The 20568-nt window shown below is 38.8% G+C and overlaps 1 protein-coding gene across 1 annotated transcript in view; it reads right to left on the bottom strand.

Moving 5' to 3' along the window:
- b3glctb (beta 3-glucosyltransferase b) overlaps positions 1-20568 on the bottom strand; it is a 35588-nt gene that overhangs the window by 6542 nt on the left and 8478 nt on the right. The window contains exons 5-11 of the mRNA XM_034683975.1: positions 12547-12623; positions 12316-12427; positions 11484-11620; positions 9760-9823; positions 6569-6685; positions 3545-3614; positions 1851-1964 (exon numbers count right to left, since the gene is read on the bottom strand). Of these exons, the coding sequence (XP_034539866.1) occupies positions 1851-1964; positions 3545-3614; positions 6569-6685; positions 9760-9823; positions 11484-11620; positions 12316-12427; positions 12547-12623 (691 nt within the window). The remainder of the gene's footprint in view (positions 1-1850; positions 1965-3544; positions 3615-6568; positions 6686-9759; positions 9824-11483; positions 11621-12315; positions 12428-12546; positions 12624-20568) is intronic.

Raw genomic sequence — 20568 nt, 5'->3', positions numbered from 1 at the left:
CCATCACAGTTATTTGGATCTATCCTCTGCAGACCATGAATAGCCATTTTTAACCACCTGTGCAATAGTTGTAAAGAAATTTTTACCCAAAATTTAACATGTAAACGTCATCAGGATACTTGAGGAAAGGGTCAGAGGTCACGAAAGTCATTAAGATATCATCTGGGAACCATGAATGACCGTGCAAACTTTATGCTAATCTATAAAATAATGAAATATTACTCTGGACTCGTGTAGGCTTCGACCTGCTGGTAGTACTGGCAGAGAAAGTCAGAGGTTAATGAAGTCTTTAGAGCTTGTATATCTATGCCTGAAGTACGGTGGCCCTGAGAGCTCACAGCACTGTAAACTTGAGAAAACACATGCAAAAAGACAAAACACAAGCAAATTAAGAAAACGTCTTCATCAATTTGACAACACATGAGCAGCATTTAGAAAACGTGCTGCAAAGACCACAACACAACACATTAGAACAACGCAGATTTTGAGTCACAGTGCTATTAAGGTTCTTAAGAGGTATTAAGAGAACCTTAACAGCGCTGTGACTCAAAATCTGCGTCAACAAAAAGCGTGTCTGGACGTGTGCATCACTTTTAAGTGTCCCCTGGAAACACTCCTGTTGTGTTGCGGTCTATTTGCAGCGCCTTTCTAATGTGTTGTGTTGTGGTCTTTGCAGCGCCTTTCTAATGTGTTGTGTTGTGGTCTTTGCAGCGCATTTCTAATATGTTGTGTTGTGGTCTTTGCAGCGCCTTTCTAATATGTTGTGTTGTGGTCTTTGCAGCGCCTTTCTAATATGTTGTGTTGTGGTCTTTGCAGTGCCTTTCTAATATGTTGTGTTGTGGTCTTTGCAGCGCCTTTCTAATATGTTGTGTTGTGGTCTTTGCAGCGCCTTTCTAATACGTTGTGCTGCTGTCTTTGCAGCGCCTTTCTAATATGTTGTGTTGTGGTCTTTGCAGCGCCTTTCCAATATGTTGTGTTGTGGTCTTTGCAGCGCCTTTCTAATATGTTGTATTATGGTCTTTGCAGGGCCTTTCTAAAATGTTGTGTTGTGGTCTTTGCAGCGCCTTTCTAATATGTTGTGTTGTGGTCTTTGCAGCGCCTTTCTAATATGTTGTGTTGTGGTCTTTGCAGCGCCTTTCTAATATGTTGTGTTGTGGTCTTTGCAGCGCCTTTCTAATATGTTGTGTTGTGGTCTTTGCAGCGCCTTTCTAATGTGTTGTGCTGCGGTCTTTGCAGCGCCTTTCTAATATGTTGTGTTGTGGTCTTTGCAGCGCCTTTCTAATGTGTTGTGTTGTGGTCTTTGCAGGGCCTTTCTAATGTGTTGTGTTGTGGTCTTTGCAGGGCCTTTCTAATGTGTTGTGTTGTGGTCTTTGCAGTGCCTTTCTAATACGTTGTGTTGTGGTCTTTGCAACGCCTTTCTAATATGTTGTATTGTGGTCTTTGCAACGCCTTTCTAATATGTTGTGTTGTGGTCTTTGCAGCGCCTTTCTAATATGTTGTGTTGTGGTCTTTGCAGCGCCTTTCTAATGTGTTGTGCTGTGGTCTTTGCAGCACGTTTTCTAAATGCTGCGCATGTGTTGTCAAATTGATGAAGATGTTTTCTTAATTTGCTTGTCTTTTGTCTTTTTGCATGTGTTTTCTTAAGTTGCAGTGCTGTGAGCTCTCAGGGCCACCGTACTTAAGCTTTGCTGTGTCTGTCACTAAAAACACAAAAGTAGTGAGATTCTAAATAAAAAGCATCTGCAGAAAAACATCCTTCGATTCAGCTTCTTTCCTCTCCCCTCCCAGGAGATTAAATCCCTTCAATTTATCCTGCAAGAATCGGGTTAATCTTTTTCCGATCAGCTCACCCCTCTCAGTGTTTCGCACTCCCAGGCTGACTGTGGGTATGGAGGCATCGGCGACATCACTGTAATACTCCAAAAACGCAGCGTCCTTCTCCCAGGTTGCTTTCACCACCGGGACTGTGAGGAGAGAAAAAAAAGATGATCACACGCTGTTCCCTCTACTTTTGTGAAATGCTTTAAAATAGTCGATCCCTTCTGGCTCGTTCTGACCCTTTAAAAACGTCCAATGTTTTGGATAATTACACAACTGTTGCAATTTCAGACGGGGTTATGGATTTAAACACCTGACAGGTTAGACAGAACTGAATGACCATCTGACTATTCAGCAAAAAGGCTGACACAGAAGAAGAGCGACAGGCACAATGATTGTAGTCAAACTTTGGCAGCAAAGTGAAGTTACATTTCATTTGAATTTTTTCTGCCATGAACATAAAATGAAGTAGACTTTTAAACCTGAAGTAAAGCAAATGATCATAACTGACCTCACATCTGCAGATTGTTTGCATATTCAGGTGTTCAGATTGGTTTAAAAGTGTATCAGCTGCAAAGCCCTGAGGAGGAGGAGAGCTGAACGAAGACAGAAATGTCAACATTAATATTCCTGTAGAAGTCCTGCTCACCTCGTCTAACGTTGCCTTTAATGGAAAAGTTCAGTTTAATGTGAATTATCACAGCAAAGCAGGCTAGGGTTCAAACTCAAACAAAATGTTCAGTTTAATGCTAATTCATCCCACGAGTCGTCTGACAAGAATCTGTCGCCATGAAAACGTATTAAATCAATCAAATAACCTTTGAACTCATATTTTGGGTCAAACTGTCTTCAGTTTTTAGCGAGGTAATTAGCAGGATAATGTATAGTGAAAGGGCGGTTATCCTCAGGGTTAGGGTTAGGATTAAGGTAAGGGTTAGGGTTAGGGTTATGATTAGGGTTAGGGTTAGGGTTATGATTAGGGTTAGGGTTAGGGTTACGATTAGGGTTAGGGTTATGATAGGGTTAGGGTTATGATTAGGGTTAGGGTTAGGGTTATGAGGGTTAGGGTTATGATTAGGGTTAGGGTTATGATTAGGGTTAGGGTTAGAGTTAGGGTTATGATTAGGGTTAGGGTTATGATTAGGGTTAGGGTTATGATTAGGGTTAGGGTTATGAGGGTTAGGGTTATGATTAGGGTTAGGGTTAGGGTTATGATTAGGGTTAGGGTTAGGGTTATGATTAGGGTTAGGGTTATGAGGGTTAGGGTTATGATTAGGGTTAGGGTTAGGGTTATGATTAGGGTTAGGGTTATGAGGGTTAGGGTTATGATTAGGGTTAGGGTTATGATAGGGTTAGGGTTATGATTAGGGTTAGGGTTATGATTAGGGTTAGGGTTATGAGGGTTAGGGTTATGATTAGGGTTAGGGTTAGGGTTAAGATTAGGGTTAGGGTTATGATTAGGGTTAGGGTTATGAGGGTTAGGGTTATGATTAGGGTTAGGGTTAGGGTTATGATTAGGGTTAGGGTTATGATGCAGGGCTTCCACCTAGATTTAATTTGAGATTAAGCTTCATGTTATATTTTTGAATTGACTGCTGTTTATAATCTTTAAGAGGCCAGTCAGTATTTGTTTTTCTAAAAACTTCTGAAAGCACAACAATGTCTCAAAATCTAACCAGGATTATTTACCCCTGTCTGTCAAAAACAGGTAAAAAATGATGCTCACCTCTCTCTGAGTGGAATCTTTGACAAGTTTTAACAGCAACAAAAACGTCTTTCTTCAACACCGGATCTCCCTGGAAAACAGAGAAAGAAAAACAATGCTCCTCTTACACTTTAAAAACATCACATCACAACTATTTAAATGTAAAAGAGTGCAGAGGTGAGCACAAACACGGTGTGAGGTGCAGCATGTACTGAATATAATGGACTTAAAGAGGCGGCAGAGGCAGAAAATAAGGGAACACGAGGTCCTAGCAGTGTTACCATGTGTCCGTGTTCCTGACATATCAATACTTACATCACATTTCAGGTCTCACCTCTTTTTCCATAAAATTACCCACAGTCATCTGGATGTGATTATGTATTTATGACTGCTATCTCTGCAGAATGTAGAGTAGGCCTTAAAACACATCAGACACTTTCTAGTGACAGATAATGGTTGTTCCAGCATGATTAGTACTTTGTTTAGCATGAACGCTTCATCTTAAAATCATATTTGCAGTTTTTGCAGATATCTGAACTTAGTTATTGTTTCAATCATCACAGTGTAGAATTGATAAAATTGTACTGCAGTTAAAGAGGGAAGCTCAGCATGAATTTAAATGAACAGACTTGTAAATGGGGACCTACTTGCATTTTTTTCATTTCACACAGTAAGAGACTTCACCAGTACATGAGTTTCTGCACTGGTTTCCTCCTTCCAGTTTAATGACAAACCACCAGCAGTTCTTTAAGAGACAGCGCCCTGCTGCTTCACAGTCCCTCTAACTTTAAGCTTCTTCAGACACTAATCCAGCCAAAAATGAGGTAGGAGCTCCTGAATTTTTCAGCCACAGGGAGATTTCAACAGCTACCGTCATGCTGAGCCTCTGCTGTGGACATGAGGCTCACGGGGAGGTTTTTGAAGTTTGTTTTTCCTGGAGCAAAGTTATTGGGGTAAATTTGGGGTTACTTTGCTTACTTTACTTTAGGAAGTGGTCAAGTTAGAAACTTCATTATGAGGAAGTTTTGGTGTCTGTTTTAGGAAACAGCATCAAACAAGTACAGGACATCATTCAACTGTAATTAAAGACTTTCTGATGGGCTGATTTGTGATATACATAATTATTATTTAATTTTATTGACTTATTTGACTTTAAAGTTTACTTTATGTATTTTATTATTATTCTAATTACTATTCATACAAATATTTTGATTTATTGATTTAACGTTTCTAAATTATTACTATACATTTTAATATTATTATTATTTTGTATGTATGTATTTACTTCTTTTTAATTTTCTATCATCTTCTTTTTATATATTTATTTTTACTTACTATGGACTAGTTGGTTTCAAAAGTTTTGGGGTCTTTTGCCTCTGAGTCTAATGGTTGCATTTTTTGTTTTGTGGTATTTTGGCTGAGTCTAGTAAACACGTTCAAAAAATAAATAAATGTGATCATAGTTAAGAATACAAAAGAGGTGATCTGGATGTGTGTGTAACCTTCAGGCACCTGTTGAGCATTCTTGGGACATTCGTAAATTGCTTGATGTAAACCATAGACTGTAAAAAATATGGACGTAGTATCCGTGACGTCACCCATCTGTTTCTGAAGAGCTGTTTTGAGACCAATCGGCTGCGGCAGCCATATTGCTTCTGTTGCAGTGTTCCCACAGGCAGCTGTGCCTCTCATTGGAAGACTGGTAATCTCAATATCTTCGAAATTGCCGAATTAGAAAAAAATTCACCCCCCTCACAGTGAGAGGACATCGAGAAATTAGCTATCCAGACTACACTCATCTTCTGTACCAGGCTGTGAACATGTTTATTAATGCTGCAAAGATCGTCTTTTCCCCATTCATGTGTATGTGACTTCCGGTACTTCCGGAGCCAGCCTCAAGCGGATCCTCGATGAACTGCAGCTTTTAACACTTCCGCATTGACTCATATTTTTAGACCGGAGGTTGCCGCTTGATGTAAACACTGAAGCTAGTGTGAAGAAGTGGCGACAAAAAATACTAATTAATAATAATAATAATATATAAATAAATAATAATAATAAGAGGGAAATAATAATAATCATAATAATAACAATAATAAATAAATAACTAAACAAACAAATAAATAAATAAATAAAATATATATATGTAATAATAATAATTGATGGGTCTTATATAGCACTTTTCTAAGTACTAAAAGTCCCTTTACATGAAGTGCATGAAATGTATGAAATTTAGGTTTTGGGTTGAGATTTAAATTAGTGAAGAGTCAGAGTTGCGTGAAGAAAAATGGTCACTACATCCTCCATAAAATGAAGTCTCTTGATGTTGGAAGTCCACCTCAAGCAAATCAAATCTGGCCTCTTCACACTGGGTAACGAGACACAGGTGAGAACAATAAGGAACAGGTGAATACAATCAAAAAGGAGGGAAAACTAAAATAGACACACAAGGAGCAAAAACTACAAAATTAAAACAGGAAACACAAGAGACTGAACTAAGAAACCAAGAGAAAATACATACGCATTGAATACAACCTTGTTTGTTTCAAACATCTTTAGTGCTGGTTTGTGTTCGATGTAATCCAACTTGACAAACAAAAGCTGCGGTGAGTTTCCATCCCACTCAGCACTGTTCTCGTCCGCTTGGTTTCCTTTAAGCCTTCAGATGGACTCAGCCCACTCATTCTATTATTTGTATCGCAGTACAATAGGTCCTCCTGGCAGCGGCATCGTGTGTAAAGTGATCAGGTTGACATTTCTCTAGAATGGACTGCTGAGTCATACACATGATGTTTAGTGATTGATTATTTATATTACCATTCCTTCTTTAGGTCATTACTTGCTCTGAACTCATGCTCCATGATTCCATATCCAGTAACGGCTGTCAGGACGAATCATTACCCTCTAAATATCTTACAGATTAAGCACGAGTTTCCAAACGGTGCAGATAAGACATACAAAGGGATAACAGACACCTGCCCACACACACATAATGTTTATATCAGACAACTGTAGCCCTGTAAATGTCACTGTAAATGCACTTACACAGTTGGGCAGGTAGGTTGTAAATGTCGTCGCACAGTTGTCTCTTGTCTCCGTGCAAAACTCTGGGACTGCTGTCAGCTTTGGACCGTTTCCTTCCTCCCAAATAAACAATGCAATCTGGAAAACAACAGAGGCACAAGCAGGGGCAGATTAATGGTGGAAACAGTTTGCGTGTGATTTGTGGTGTATTATTTTCCAGTAATGAACAATATCTGAGTCTGGATCCCCGATATAATAAATATCTTTGACTTCCTGACAGCTCTTGGCATCAGTAACTCAAACACACACATGAGGGTTGAAGTCGTTTACTCACAAGGGAGAAGTTTCTTTTAAGTCATAACTCATTTGAGAATTGAAAAGCAGACACATTGCTCAACATTTTGGATGTGCGCTTCTGGAAATCCATAAAACAAACTATTCCTCAAAAGAAAAGCTCAATAAAGGCTTTTTTTTTCTCCATCTAAAGAAAACTTAAAAAGCCAAACTTCCCCTTCAGTCGTAGTAATTTTCTAAAGAAGCAACATAGAGAGTATCATCTGTTAGTCCAAGACCAGAAGGACTTCGTTTGGGAGGCAGAAACGCCTCAGAGGATTGTTGGAGCATGGCTTCAAAAAGTCTGTGAGTCCCCGTGGGGAGAGAGATACAAACCCATCACAGCCTGATCAAACAGAGAGATTAGAGATTACTCCTCAGAGCTGTCGCCTCCGTCATCCCCCCGCTCTCTCTCACAGCTGTCAGGGACTGAAGACGCTACGTTTGTACAACACCTTTTTATAACGTACTGCTAACACTGACATCCAAACGCCTTTATTTATCACACATTTAGATAGCAGATGCTGGGTTAAGATATTCAGACAGTTCATTTATCTTCATACAGAAATTGTCTAATTGTCTAAGTCTAATCAATCTTTATTTATATAGCACCAAATCACAACAAACGTTATCTCAAGACTCTTTACAAACAGAGCAGGAATGTTTTCATAACGCTGTAATTTTGAAAATATTAAGATTGCGAGTTTTCCATTATGAGACGCACAGCTGACTTGATTGACAGGTGGGAACCAAGCGGCAACCTCCGGTCTCAAACGATGAAGCCCATGCGGAAGTGTTATAAACTGCAATACATCTAGAATCCGCTTGAGGCTGGCTGCAGAAACACCAGAAACCACATAGACATGAATGGGAAAAAGACGATCTTTGCAGCATTAATAAACATGTTTACAGCCTGGTTCAAATGACGGCTTGGCCCTACGAAGCTAATCTCTCTATCGGCACACACTGTACGGGGGGTGAATTTTTTTCTAACGCGACTGTTCAGAAGATATTAAGATTATGAGTTTTTGGGGTGCTGGTGGCCTAGCAGCTAAGCGCCCCACATACAGAGGCTGCAGTCCTCGTCGCAGGGGTCGCCCAGGTTCAATTCCCAGCCGGTCGACCATTTCCTGCATGCATTCCCCCGCTCTCTACTCCCCACATTTATTGTCTCTCTCCACCTATCCTATCAAATAAAGGCAAAAAGGCCAAAAATATAACTTAAAAAAAAAAAAAAAAGATTACGAGTTTTTGCCCAAATAAGGACATGACTGACGTGACTCCCGGTCGGGAACACATAGCTGTTGGCTAGGAGGCTCAAACTCCGCCCCTTTACGGCACACACTGCCTGATTGAGCTCTGCATTTCCAATATGGCTGCCACCATCGATTGGCTTCAAAACAGCTCTCAGGAACAGATGGGTGACGTCACGGATACTACGTCCATATTTTATACAGTCTATGGATAAAACATAAGAAAATACCCAAAGGAATATAACACTACATGGATCACTAACAACACAAGGAAGACAGGGTAACTTATAGCTAATACAGAAAACAGACAGAGAGGAAACAAGGCATGAAACACAAAAAAAGAATCTGAAACTAAACATCAACTCATGACAAGTTGACATTTCTAGTACAGCAGGATGAGATTTTCAGATTAAACACTATCTAAGCATGTTTAAGCTCAGATCAGCAAGAAAATGTATCCACAAACGTCACAAAGGTGGACACAAAAGAACGTTCCTCATAGAAGTTTTAAAAAAAACTGACAGGGTTCCCACTCTTTTCCAGAGATCATTTTCCAGGACATTTTCAGTGATGATCAAGCTGGTATGACAGTCTAAATTGAGTTCCTAATTTAGTTCCTAAATAGTCTAATATGTTCCTCTCAGTGGAAGTCTACATTGAAAGACGTGCAGTCTATGGCTATCCATGAAATCATCTCTTACATGCTTAAAAATGATGGCAAATTAATTATAGAACAATGCAACCACAGATGTACAGCACTTCACTTTATTAGTGCAACCAAGTAACAGTGATGTCCAAGTCTCATCTCAGCTTTCTCTTTTCTCAAAAAATATAAAATTAGTAAAAAACAAAAGAGCCAGCAAAGGACTCTGGAAGCTGCCTTACTGAAATAAATAATAATAATAATAATCTGAGGATCAGGGCATAAATTGACCTAAATAGAACTGAATGACAAAAATGTCCACAAATGTTGAATGGGGATGTGTTTTTTTTAACCTTGTCAGGTCGCACTCAGTCATGTTGGAATCATTTTCCAGGACAATCCTTTATTTTCCAGGACATTTTACTTTTTCTCCCATTTTCCAGGTGTTTTCCAGTACTGGAAAACTGGTCAACTGTTTTCCAGGTTTTCCAGGTTTTCCAGGTTTTCCAGGACGCGTGGGAACCCTGAACTGAGTTTAAATCGTGTCTGAACCGCTTGTCGTCACTGAGAAAAAAGGGAAATCATCTTGTGCTATAAAGGACATTTAAGAAATGTCTTACTCTTGTGCAGAGTAATTGTTGTGTGCTTGAGTGTGTCTGGTCACACACACACACACGCACACACACATATAATTAGACCCACTCGGAAGTAGTGCTTTAACAATGCAGTAATAGGTCTATAACAGCTTAACACTTCCAAAGCTTCAGAGGCCTTTTCATCGAGAGGCTCTTCTGTCCCCGGAGACTTAATGTCAGTCATTGTTAAATGTCTGAGCCTGTGAGAGGACATCATTTACACTCTCTCTGTGGTAAAAGTAGAATTGAGCCTGAGGAACAGTCTTCTCATATAATACGTTAGTGTATTGACAGGCAGGAGAGGACACACAGGTTCAGGAGATCTTTCGGGAAATTGTTTTAAATTACCTCGTGTTTCAAGTCGATCGTGAAATCAGACTTCAGCGGCTCGTGTTGGACTCGCGCTGCAAGTCTGGAACACAAGAGAGAGGGGGATGTTGAGAGAAGACAGCATGAGCATGATAAAGTGTTCCTATATTATATCTAAGGATAAACTTGGAAGATTGGAAGTCATGGAGGTCCTGAGTTGTTGGTTTCAGTTCTGTATTACCTCTAAGTCCTCCTTTGTGTGTAAAATCTGTTATTGAAATGGGTATAAATAATGAGTGTAAATCAACAGACGTCATCACATAATTCCTGTCCTCGCTTCTCTCTGCTGGCTTCCTGTGCATTGTAGAATAGATTATAAGATTTTACTGAGCACTTCCAAAGCTTGTCTGGGTCTGGTGCAGAATTGCTGACACCATACGAACCATCTTGCAGCCTTAGATCCTAGATGTGGGGCACTTTTGGTCATTCCAAAGTCGAGGCTCAAATCCAAAGGGGATCCAGCTTTCTCAATCAGAGCCCTTGACTTTGGAACGACCTCAGTGAGTCAGTGACATCTTTTAAATCTCTTCTTAAGACTCACTTTTACAGATTTGCTTTTATGTGACTTCACCCTTTTAACCTCTTTTTATTTAAATTTCTCCATTTTATAAATTTCTTTATGAATTAATTATTTTTTATTTAATTTGATCATTTATTCATTTACTATTCATTTATAATTTTAATTGTCTTAATCTATCTTTTACTATTTTCTCTTCTATTGTCCTTTAATGCCTTTATTTATTTATTCATTTATTTATTTATTTTAAAAAACCTCTATAACAATGATTTATTGGTTTACTGTCTCACCACTTTATTCTGTTTAATTTGCATTCATTGGTTTTAACCATAGACTGTAAAAAATATGGACGTAGTATCCGTGACGTCACCCATCTGTTCCTGAGAGCTGTTTTGAAGCAAATCGACGGCAGCAGCCATATTGGTAATGCGGAACTCAACTAGGCAGAGTGTGACGTAGTGTGAGTCTCTTAGCCAATGGCTGTGTGTTCCCGACCGGGATTCACGTCAGTCATGTCCTTATTTGGGCAAAACTCATAATCTTAATATCTTCTTAACCGTCACGTTAGAAAAAAATTCACCCCCCGTACAGTGTATGCCATTAGAGAGATTAGCGTTGTAGGGCCAAGCCGTTTTTTGAACCAGGCTGTAAACATGTTTATTAATACTGCAAAGATCGTCTTTTTCCCATTCATATCTATGTGGTTTCCGGTGTTCCTGCAGCCAGCCTCAAGCGGATTTTCGATGTATTGCAGTTTATATCACTTCCGCATTGGCTTCATCGTTTGAGACCGGAGTTTGCCGCTTGGTTTTAACCTTTTGCATTGTGTTTTGTTTTTTTGCATTGTTAGAATTTCTGCACTCCTCTCTGTCTGTTAAAGGTTTACTCTGTCATTCAAATCCTGCCATGCTTTGTTTGTCAAAGCACTTTGTAAACATTAGTTTTTAAAGATGCTATATAAATAAAGTTTGTATTATTATCATCATTATAAAAGCAGATTATAATTCCATATATTTTATCACTTACCTAATTAGAGTATATATGGTGTATTCAGCTGTGTTTTGTTTCCTTATAGCCTTTAATATGAACAATAAGGCTCCTCATTTTGTTCATCTGTGTACAATAAGAATTAAGGCTTTTGCCGAATGTCTTAAAAAGAAAAGGACACACATTTACACACACCCACCTAAGAAGCAGCGACGTGCTGAGAGCCCAGCCTGCTGCCGGGTCAGGGTAACCGAAGGAGACGGGGTCTTCAGAGAAAGCGTAGTGGTGGATGATTGAAGCGTCTTCGTCATTCAGACGCTTCCCCAAAAACCACTCCTGTGAGAATCAGATGGAGGAGCAGAGGAGAGGGATGTGTAAATACGTTTTTTTTGGTTGTTTTTGTCACAGTTCTGAAAAAGAGTTGTTGAAGCAGAGTTTGTATCTGTTTTAGATTATGCTGATGTGATTTATATACCCTTGAACTCTGTTACTCTGCTCTCCGGTTCAGATACATCACTGTGTCCTCTATGAGAAGGTTGGTTGGCCTTCTCTTGAGCAGAGGTCAAACAAACTCTGGTATTTTTTATATTTTTAAGGCCCTGAGTGGAAAGCTACCATTCTACATTGTGAACTTGTTGGAGTGGCATTATGGATCCTACATGACTCGCTCTTCTGATTGGCTCGTTCTGAAAGCCCCTCAAGTTTACACTGAACTCAGAAGGTCAGCATTCTCCATCGATGCCCCTACATGGACTACCCTCTAACAGACTTTAAAGTTTATATCTATTCCCTCTTTTGCAGAGTTTAAGACTTTGATCTCTTACCACTGTGTCTCACGTTATATCTGTTTTAATTAATCTATAGTTTTTTTAGTGACTATGTTTTGTTGTTTCTGCCTGTAAACTCGACAACATTGGAAATGAGAGAAACTTCAATGTCTTTCCAAGAATAAATAAAGGTTTTGAATTGAATTGAGGTCACAATCAAGACATTGTCATAGCAGAAAGTGAGTGTTGTAGGTAAGTCATCACCTCTCGTATTGGATATCTGTTGAGGACTTGCAGCAGAGCAGACAGCGTGACTTGTGTCTCCTCCTCTATGAAGAAAAACCAGGCTGAGGACTGACCATAGGTTTCAGAGAGACTGGAAAGATCCACAAGAAGAGATTCACTTTATGTCTAAATGACAGATTAATTTAAATAAATGCTATAAAATCTATCAATGTGTTCAACCTCATCTCTATCTGTTGGTTTAACACTCACTGAGGAAGTGCAGGGAGGATGCTCCAGTCCCCGTCGTACTCTGACAGCTCATGGAGGAGAAGAACAACTGGAACTCCCTGCATGAAACAAAGTGATTTCATTCTACACAGAAAAATGGAAAATGACATTTAAGGGAGGTAAACAACACTGAGGTCAATCTGAATTTTGTGCATGACAGAAAACAATTCACTCCTTACCCCGAATGTTGCTCTGCTTCAGTTGTTATAAGGTAACTGTGTTTTTTACACACTTTGAACATCATTTATCTGGCTTTTGAGCATGTTATAAACAGTTAATTAAAAAGTGTGAATCAAAGTTTAGAGGATATTTAATCCTTAAATGAGAAAAATTTAAAAAAGTTCTATGTTCAAGCGTTTAATGCCACATTTGAATCTTTTTACCAACCAATAAGCCTGCTTTGGAAACTCTAAAAGATCTGAAATTATGTCATATTAAAATTAATTTCATGTGAATAACATGGTGCATTCTCTTTGAATATATATAACATATATCCAACCACATGTATACATATTTTTTAGGAAGGTAACAGTTTTTTGAGGAATCTGAAAAAGAATTAAATAATTTTTTTATTAATTTAATGTCAAGAAAAACTTTTAAAAGTGGTTTAAGATTGAAAATACACCTTTTTGAAATTATTTTATTTTATATAATTCCAAGAACATTCCAAATCCATTAAAATAATCATTAAAAACTGTCAACTTGAAGGAGTAATTTATTCTGATAACAATCAAAAACACAACTCTCCCATTGGAGGATGTTGCTAAACTCACCACTAGAGGGCACTGTTCAAAAGTTGATATTGCCCCTCCACACTCTACACTATGTTATCGTCCAAAAACAGAAGTGAGAAGTACATTCAATGTTTTTTTTAATGTAGATGATATACATCTGAATGGATTTAAAGTTCATTTTCCACCTGTCAAAGGCTTCATAGGGTGTAATAATGGAGCCAGAGTATCTCTAACTTATTCAAAATCCAAACATTGTGACTGAAAGTTTAAAGAAGGATCAAACTTTTAAGGAAACCTTGCTGGAAATTATTAAATACTGACGCTGTGTCTTTGACATTGAGAGACAACATGTGCACATCCTCCTGTGTGTGAAGCTATTTTGCGTTTCTCTCCTCATTAAATGACTCGTGAAGAAGAAATCCTAAATCCCCTCCATGCAGCTATTAATAGTGCTGTCATCGACGGCTTAATGTAAGAACAGCCTGGAATAGGTAGAAAACGACAGTCAGTGCCTTCAGGCGTTTTTCCTCTGTAGGCTGAGATGAACCCTCTCTTCCGGGATAAAAGAGTGACCATGAGAAAAGTTGAAGGTCTTTATTTAGGACCATATCAAACTTCATCTGTCATCATCTTTCATTTCACTACATAGCTGCTACTTTATAACCCTGCACTATGTTTCTGTTTCCCGGATCATTATTAATGATTCTCACCCACAAACTGACTGTAAACTTCTCATTTTTGAATCCGGTGTGTGTGTTTTTATTACTGTGTGCAAACCTGGTGCAATTTTACTGTGCAATAACTTACCTTACTATTGATTCACAAGATAGAAGTGTAGAAGTGTACATAGTGTATATATCTGTAATACTTGCTGTATTTTATTTTATCTTATTTCATTTTAATTTTATTTATTTTACTATATTTGTATTTAATTTTTTTGTATTTAATTTAATTTTTTCTTATTTTATTCTATTTGTATTTGTATTTGTATTTGTATTTGTATTTGATTTGATTTATTTGATTTATTTAATTTATTTATTATTTAAAAGGTCCATGCATATTAATTAACACTTCTGTAAATATGCCAGAGTTATTCAAAAGGCTAGTTTACATCCGTAGTCCCTTGCCAGATGTTAAAAAAGGCTCCCTAAAAAGATGAAGATTAAATAAAGATAAAATAGAGTAAAATATAATAAAAATAAGAAGGTAGAGGATAAACCAAAACACAAACAAACAAACAAACAAACAAACAAAAAAGAGAAGAAAGGAAAAGGAAAAAGGATTTGCATTGTATCTTGTATCATGTTTTGCGATAAGAAGAAGGTGTACGAAGATGGATTAAGAGATGATTTATCTTGTTCTTTTTACTGGTGGAACTTTCTAACTTGTTTTTCTGACTTTGGCTTCATAGAATTGCTAACTTCTTGTTCACTTTTTCGTACTGAGCACTTTATCACTTTGTCGGGTCTTGTCCTGTGTTGTAAAAAAAAGAGGCTGGCTCACTGCAAACAAAATCTACAAACGTGTACAAATAAAGTAATCTTGAACCTTGAACTGATCGGGAGGAGCCAGAAGGATTTTATCTGCACCTTCATCAGTGTCAGACTTAATTCCAACTTTAATTTGGTCCAGTGACTCAACAACCCTTCCTGCAGTTAAACAAAACTCCAGAACCTAATGTGTGACAAAACATTGAATCTTTCTAGTTGTCTAACTGTAATCACTGTAATCAAAGTTCACAGCACAAACCGTAGCCTGCGCTCAAGTAGCCTTATCAAACTCATCCCACCCAAAGCCCGGACCTCCTTTGGTCACATCTCCTTCCAGTTTTCCGCTGCAAATGACTGGAATCACCTTCAACAATCCCTAAAGCTGACCTCTCTCATTCCACTCCCCACTTTCAAAAACTTAATACACCCCATAACTCAACATCACTGCACTTGCTTTTAAATTGCTTTTAAGTTGTTCACTGCTGTTATACGTTTGTATTGTATTGTTCTGTCTCTAGGTTTCTCTGTGTGTCCTCTCTGTTTTTTGTTTTGTCTTTTATTTATTGTCATGCCAACTGTGTTGCCTTTTCGCCCAGGTCGTTATTTCAAATGAGAATTGGTTCTCAATTAACTCACCTGGTTAAATAAAGGTTAAATACATTTTAAAAAGTAATAATGTTAAGAACGGTTCCCTCATTTCCCATTGGACCCCCATTATTGAAAAGCTCAGGTCCAAACACACCTCTGCTCAGGTCTGTATAGATTCTGGGGCGTCCAGGTTTTTTATTACCTTCTGTTTAAATATGTCGTGGTGGGTGGGAGAGGAAAGTTACAGCACAGCAGCAAAACAGGCTGAATGATGAGGCTGCCATCTTGGATTAAAGGCTTTTACTTACAGCCAATAATAAAGACACAGTTGGCATGGCTGTCACAAGATGTTTATCTCCTAGTTTATAATATTGATTCAGATATGAATCTGTGTAAACATGACAGTAAAATTAAACTGCTGTATCATGATTCTTCCCAATAAAACAATGAAACAAACTAAAATGGGACAGCAAGCCCACCGTGTGTCAGATTGTATCACCACCGCACCTTTGTTAAAAAAACCCCACTGATTATATGTTGGTCATAAACCGCATGACGCACAACCTGCCCTCATTCGAAACACCTCGCTACAATCAAGCTCAATCTAGCCGTGATAAACCTTCCTCACTGAGGCATCACAACCTCTCGGAGTAATTACACGTGAATGCATCTAAGGGTGGTAATTACGAAACCTATCATGGGTGGTAAATGTTTGGACAGAGAGTTAGTATGATGCATTCAAATCCACAGACATAAAGATGTTACTTATAAAAACTCTACCTATAGGGGCAGATATTGAGATCTTAACAGAGACTTTATTCTAGCCTCTAGCCTCTCTGGACTCTGATGGATTATGAATTTGACTCCAAAATTAAAACATTTTTGTTTAAAAGGGAGCGGAAAGTCACCTTTATCAAAATTAGGTCATGACTGTATCTCTGCATCATGCATTCTTTGACATCAAGACGACCCATCACTCACATCATTGTCAAAAACTGTGAATGAATTATTTGTATCATGCAAAGCAGCACAGAAATCACTTACTTTAACTCTCCCTGTCCCATTAAAGTTACTAACTGTAGACCTTTCTGGAGTCCCTGAGCTCCCTTGTCTCGTAGGTTCCTGTAGACTTCCAGACTCCAGCTGCTACAACTACTACAATTCTTCTCATCATTATCATCTCTTCATCTCCCTCTATCCCTCTCTCCAACCCCAACTCAGTCTCAGCAGATGTGTGTCTAACATGAGTCTGGTTCTGCTGGAGGTTTCTGCCTGTTAAAGGAAGTTTGTCCTTGCTGCTGTAACTTTCTAAATGCTGCAAAGTGCTCTGCTCATGTCGGATTAAGATGAGTTCAGACTGAGTCCTGTCTGTAAGATGGGACTGGATCTTATCCTGTCTGGGATGTTGGGTCTTTGTTAATATAACATAGAGTACGGTCTAGACCTGCTCTGTTTGTAAAGAGTCTTCAGATAACGTTTGTTGTGATTTGGGGCTTTATAAATAAAGATTGATTGAGAGATGAAGTGTTAGCATGACAAAAAGCATCAATGAGTGATGCATTTGGTGGTTAAAAGAAAGCAGGATGATACTTTAAAGTCAACAAGGATTAAAGCAACACCCCTTTGTCATCAGGGTCAATCAACACGAATGAAAGCTCTTTAGAGTAGCTTTAAGTTTTACTGGGAAGTTTTGACAATATCACCTTGAGGAGTTTTCATCTGGCAATGAAACAAATGAAAATGAACAGTGAGGCCTCTTCACGAGCAAACAAGGTCACCCGTGACAGAACTGACACTTTCTGTCGTTTTTCATGGCTGTACCTGCTGCGAGGACGATCCACAGCACGGACAAGAAAACCCCTTTTCAACTTTTCCACTTTTGACTGTTCAAAGAAAGCACAATGATACTTTTGGGAAAACAGGACTCACACATGTACAGGACAAGATAGTTAAGATAAGAGGTATCACTTTGTCCTCAAGGGGGCACCAAAATCAACACAAGCAGAAAGTTCCTTACATGAGCTTTAAAGCTAGGGTTGGTAGTCACAGAAAACTAGCATGAATTTGAATGTAGCATTTCCTCAGGACTCCGTCTAACCACTCCCCTCGGAGCTCCTCCAAAACGACGCCACCGCTCACATGCAGGAGCGCCGCTGATTCGCGACCATATGATGGTGACTGATTCAAAACCGGTCCTTAGCACATGGTTTGTGTTTTACACTACGTCAACTCATGTCTCACTCAGCAGTGAGAAAACACCAAAACATTATCATAGTGAAAGTTAAAAACACAAACAAACATGAAATGTACGCTTTGCAGGAGGCGGGCAGAACGGCAGGACTGGATTTGATTGGTTTCATATTTTGGCTCCCAAAGGCAGGGATTGGTTGGTGTTTTCCCAGGTTTACTCCAGCTGTAGATAGCGGTTCTTTTTCGCTCTTTTTTAAGAACACATTATCAGGGTTCCCACTCTTTTCCAGAGATCATTTTCCAGGACATTTCAAGTACATTTTCAGTGATGATCAAGCTGGTATGACAGTCCAAATTAAGTTCCTAATTTAGTTCCTAAATAGTCTAATATGTTCCTCTCAGTGGAAGTCTACATTGAAAGTCTATGGCTATCCATGAAATCATCTCTTACATGCTTAGAAATGATGGCAAATTGATTATAGAATAATGCAACCACAGATGTACAGCACTTCACTTTATTAGTGCAACCAAGTAACAATGATGGCCAACTCTCATCTCAGCTTTCTATTTTCTCAAAAAATATAAAATGAGCTAAGAAAAAAAACAAAAGAGCCAGCAAAGGACTCTGGAAGCTGCCTTAGTGAAATAAATAAATAAATAATAATCCGAGGATCAGTGCATAAATTGACCTAAATAGAACTAAATGACAAAAATGGCCACAAATGTTGAATGGAGATGTGTTTTTTTTAACTTTGTCAGGTCGCACGCAGTCATGTTGTAATACTTTTCCAGGACAATCTGTCATTTTCCAGGACATTTGACTTTTTCTCCCATTTTCCAGGTGTTTTCCAGTACTGGAAAACTAGTCAACTATTTTCCAGGTTTTCCAGGTTTTCCAGGATGCGTGGGAACCCTGCATTATGTATTGATTTCCATCGGGACATAAAGATCATTTTAACCAGTATAACAAAAAGTGTATTTAAATCTGACTACCAACCCCAGCTTTAAGGGAGAGACACCTGTGGATCTTTGAATGCCAGTTAAAAGCAGGAAACACAAAACTTGTAGCGTTCCATTGTTTGTATTGACTTATTTCTTATTTTCTTCATTCTTTTGTTCATTGCTGTTTTTCAACATAGTATTTATTTCTGTCTGATCATCTCTGTGTCATAACCATAGAGCTTCCCACTGAGTGCATTTTCTTTGTTTCCTCAGGGTGAAATCGATGCGTAAATACCTCAAACCTGACCCAGCAGCAGAGCATGGCTTCAAAACAAAACAATCACAGACATGTCGAATTCAATCACTGTCCCCGGTGAATCCTGCTCCTATATGTTGGCAAACAAAGCATCTGTAATTAAAGAATCTACAGCTGCTGCATCATATTTGTTTTGAAGGCTGCAGAGGTCTTTTCACTCCAGAGAGAAAACATACTTTTCATATAACAAATCGAGCGTCAGCAAACAAAAGTGTTACATTATAGGAAACAGTTTTATCATTAACAAAGAACCACATAACTTCTGTCTTGACCAAAGCTGATGAAAAGGAATCACATCTGAAGCCTTTTCACTCGTCAGGGGGAATAAAGATTTAATCAGTCTGAGACACGTTTTATTTTTAATATGCTGTGTTGTAGGAACCCTCCCTGTGAACCCCTTCTGCCGTCCCTCCTCTCAGGGAGTGTTTTCTGAATTATAAAAGAGACTGGAGGAAGAATCAAAGCCTGAATGACTGTCTCCTCTTTTCACAGAACCCACTCCCATCAAATGAACTCAACTATTCTGTGTCTCTGCTGCAGGCTGTCATGTCCATGTGACCGTCATCTCATTTCACTCAGCTCTGAAGCAATTTAGTTTTCACAGCCTCCCTGCAGGGTCGTGTTTGGATCATCTCAGGCTGAGCAGGGAAGCTCTGTGGTGAGGAGGACACCTATTGGTGCCTGTATTATACCACACCAAGGCAGAAATAAGCAACAAGACATTTTGTATCTTTCACTGAAAGAACCTGCAAATATTTACAGCTTAAGTATAAGTGTGAAGGTAAAGAACATTGAAAAGGAGATTCAGAGGTGGCCTGGGATTTAATATTGCTCCACTGAATCTCCTGGAGTGTTTTTTTAATCTATTTTTTTCATGTTTCTTGATCACCTCAATCTTGAAAACATGATGTTCTGCCTTAAAGAGTGGTTTGTGCACAAAAAACCCAGAGGGAGTCTCGTGTTTGCTACATGTGGGGCCGGGAAATTTGAATGTTCAAAGCAGGACTATAGCGAGAGACAAGGGGAAATAACAAGGCAGCGCCTAGACATTGGAAGAGATGACCTTTTTATCATAGTTAGAGCTCTTGTGAGGACCTGAAAAAATACTGATGCCTCTAGAACAGGAGTTCCCAAACTTTTAAGCCAGCGAAATATAGGTGCCAAAGACTTGCAAACCCCTCTGCCGCACCAAAGTGATTTAATGTGGCTTCATTTAGCTGGTCTGCAGAAAATTAGCCTACCTATATGAACATGTGGCTGTGTTTCTAAACTCAGAAATCTTGGAGTTATATTCGATCAGTCCATGTATTCTGATCACCACATAAAACAGTTGTCCCGGTCATGCTTCTTCCATTTACGAAACATTGCCAAACTTAGGTCTGTTGTGTCACATCCTGAACTGGAAATGATCATTCATGCTTTTGTTTCATCCCGACTGGACTATTGTAATTCACTTTTCACCTGTCTCAGTAAGTCGTCCCTCCATCTGCTGCAAGGCTGTAGACCAAGTCCAGCCGGACAACCCACATCACTCCGATTCTATCTTCCCTACATTGGCTTCCAGTTAAAGGTGACATATCATGCAAAATTGACTTTTTAATGGTTCTCTACCTGAAATATGTGTCCCTGGCATGTCTACAAACCCCCCGAGAATGAAAAAAATCCATTCTGCCCCTGTTTTGATTTCTACACCTTTCTGTAAATGTGTGTGAAACGAGCCGTTTCAGACTTCCGTGTTTTTGTT

Source organism: Notolabrus celidotus, chromosome 5 (genome assembly GCF_009762535.1).
Source record: "Notolabrus celidotus isolate fNotCel1 chromosome 5, fNotCel1.pri, whole genome shotgun sequence".
NCBI classification, from domain to species: domain Eukaryota; kingdom Metazoa; phylum Chordata; class Actinopteri; order Labriformes; family Labridae; genus Notolabrus; species Notolabrus celidotus.
Note: the sequence above shows the minus strand (reverse complement) of the source record. Positions and strands in the feature narration are given on the sequence as shown.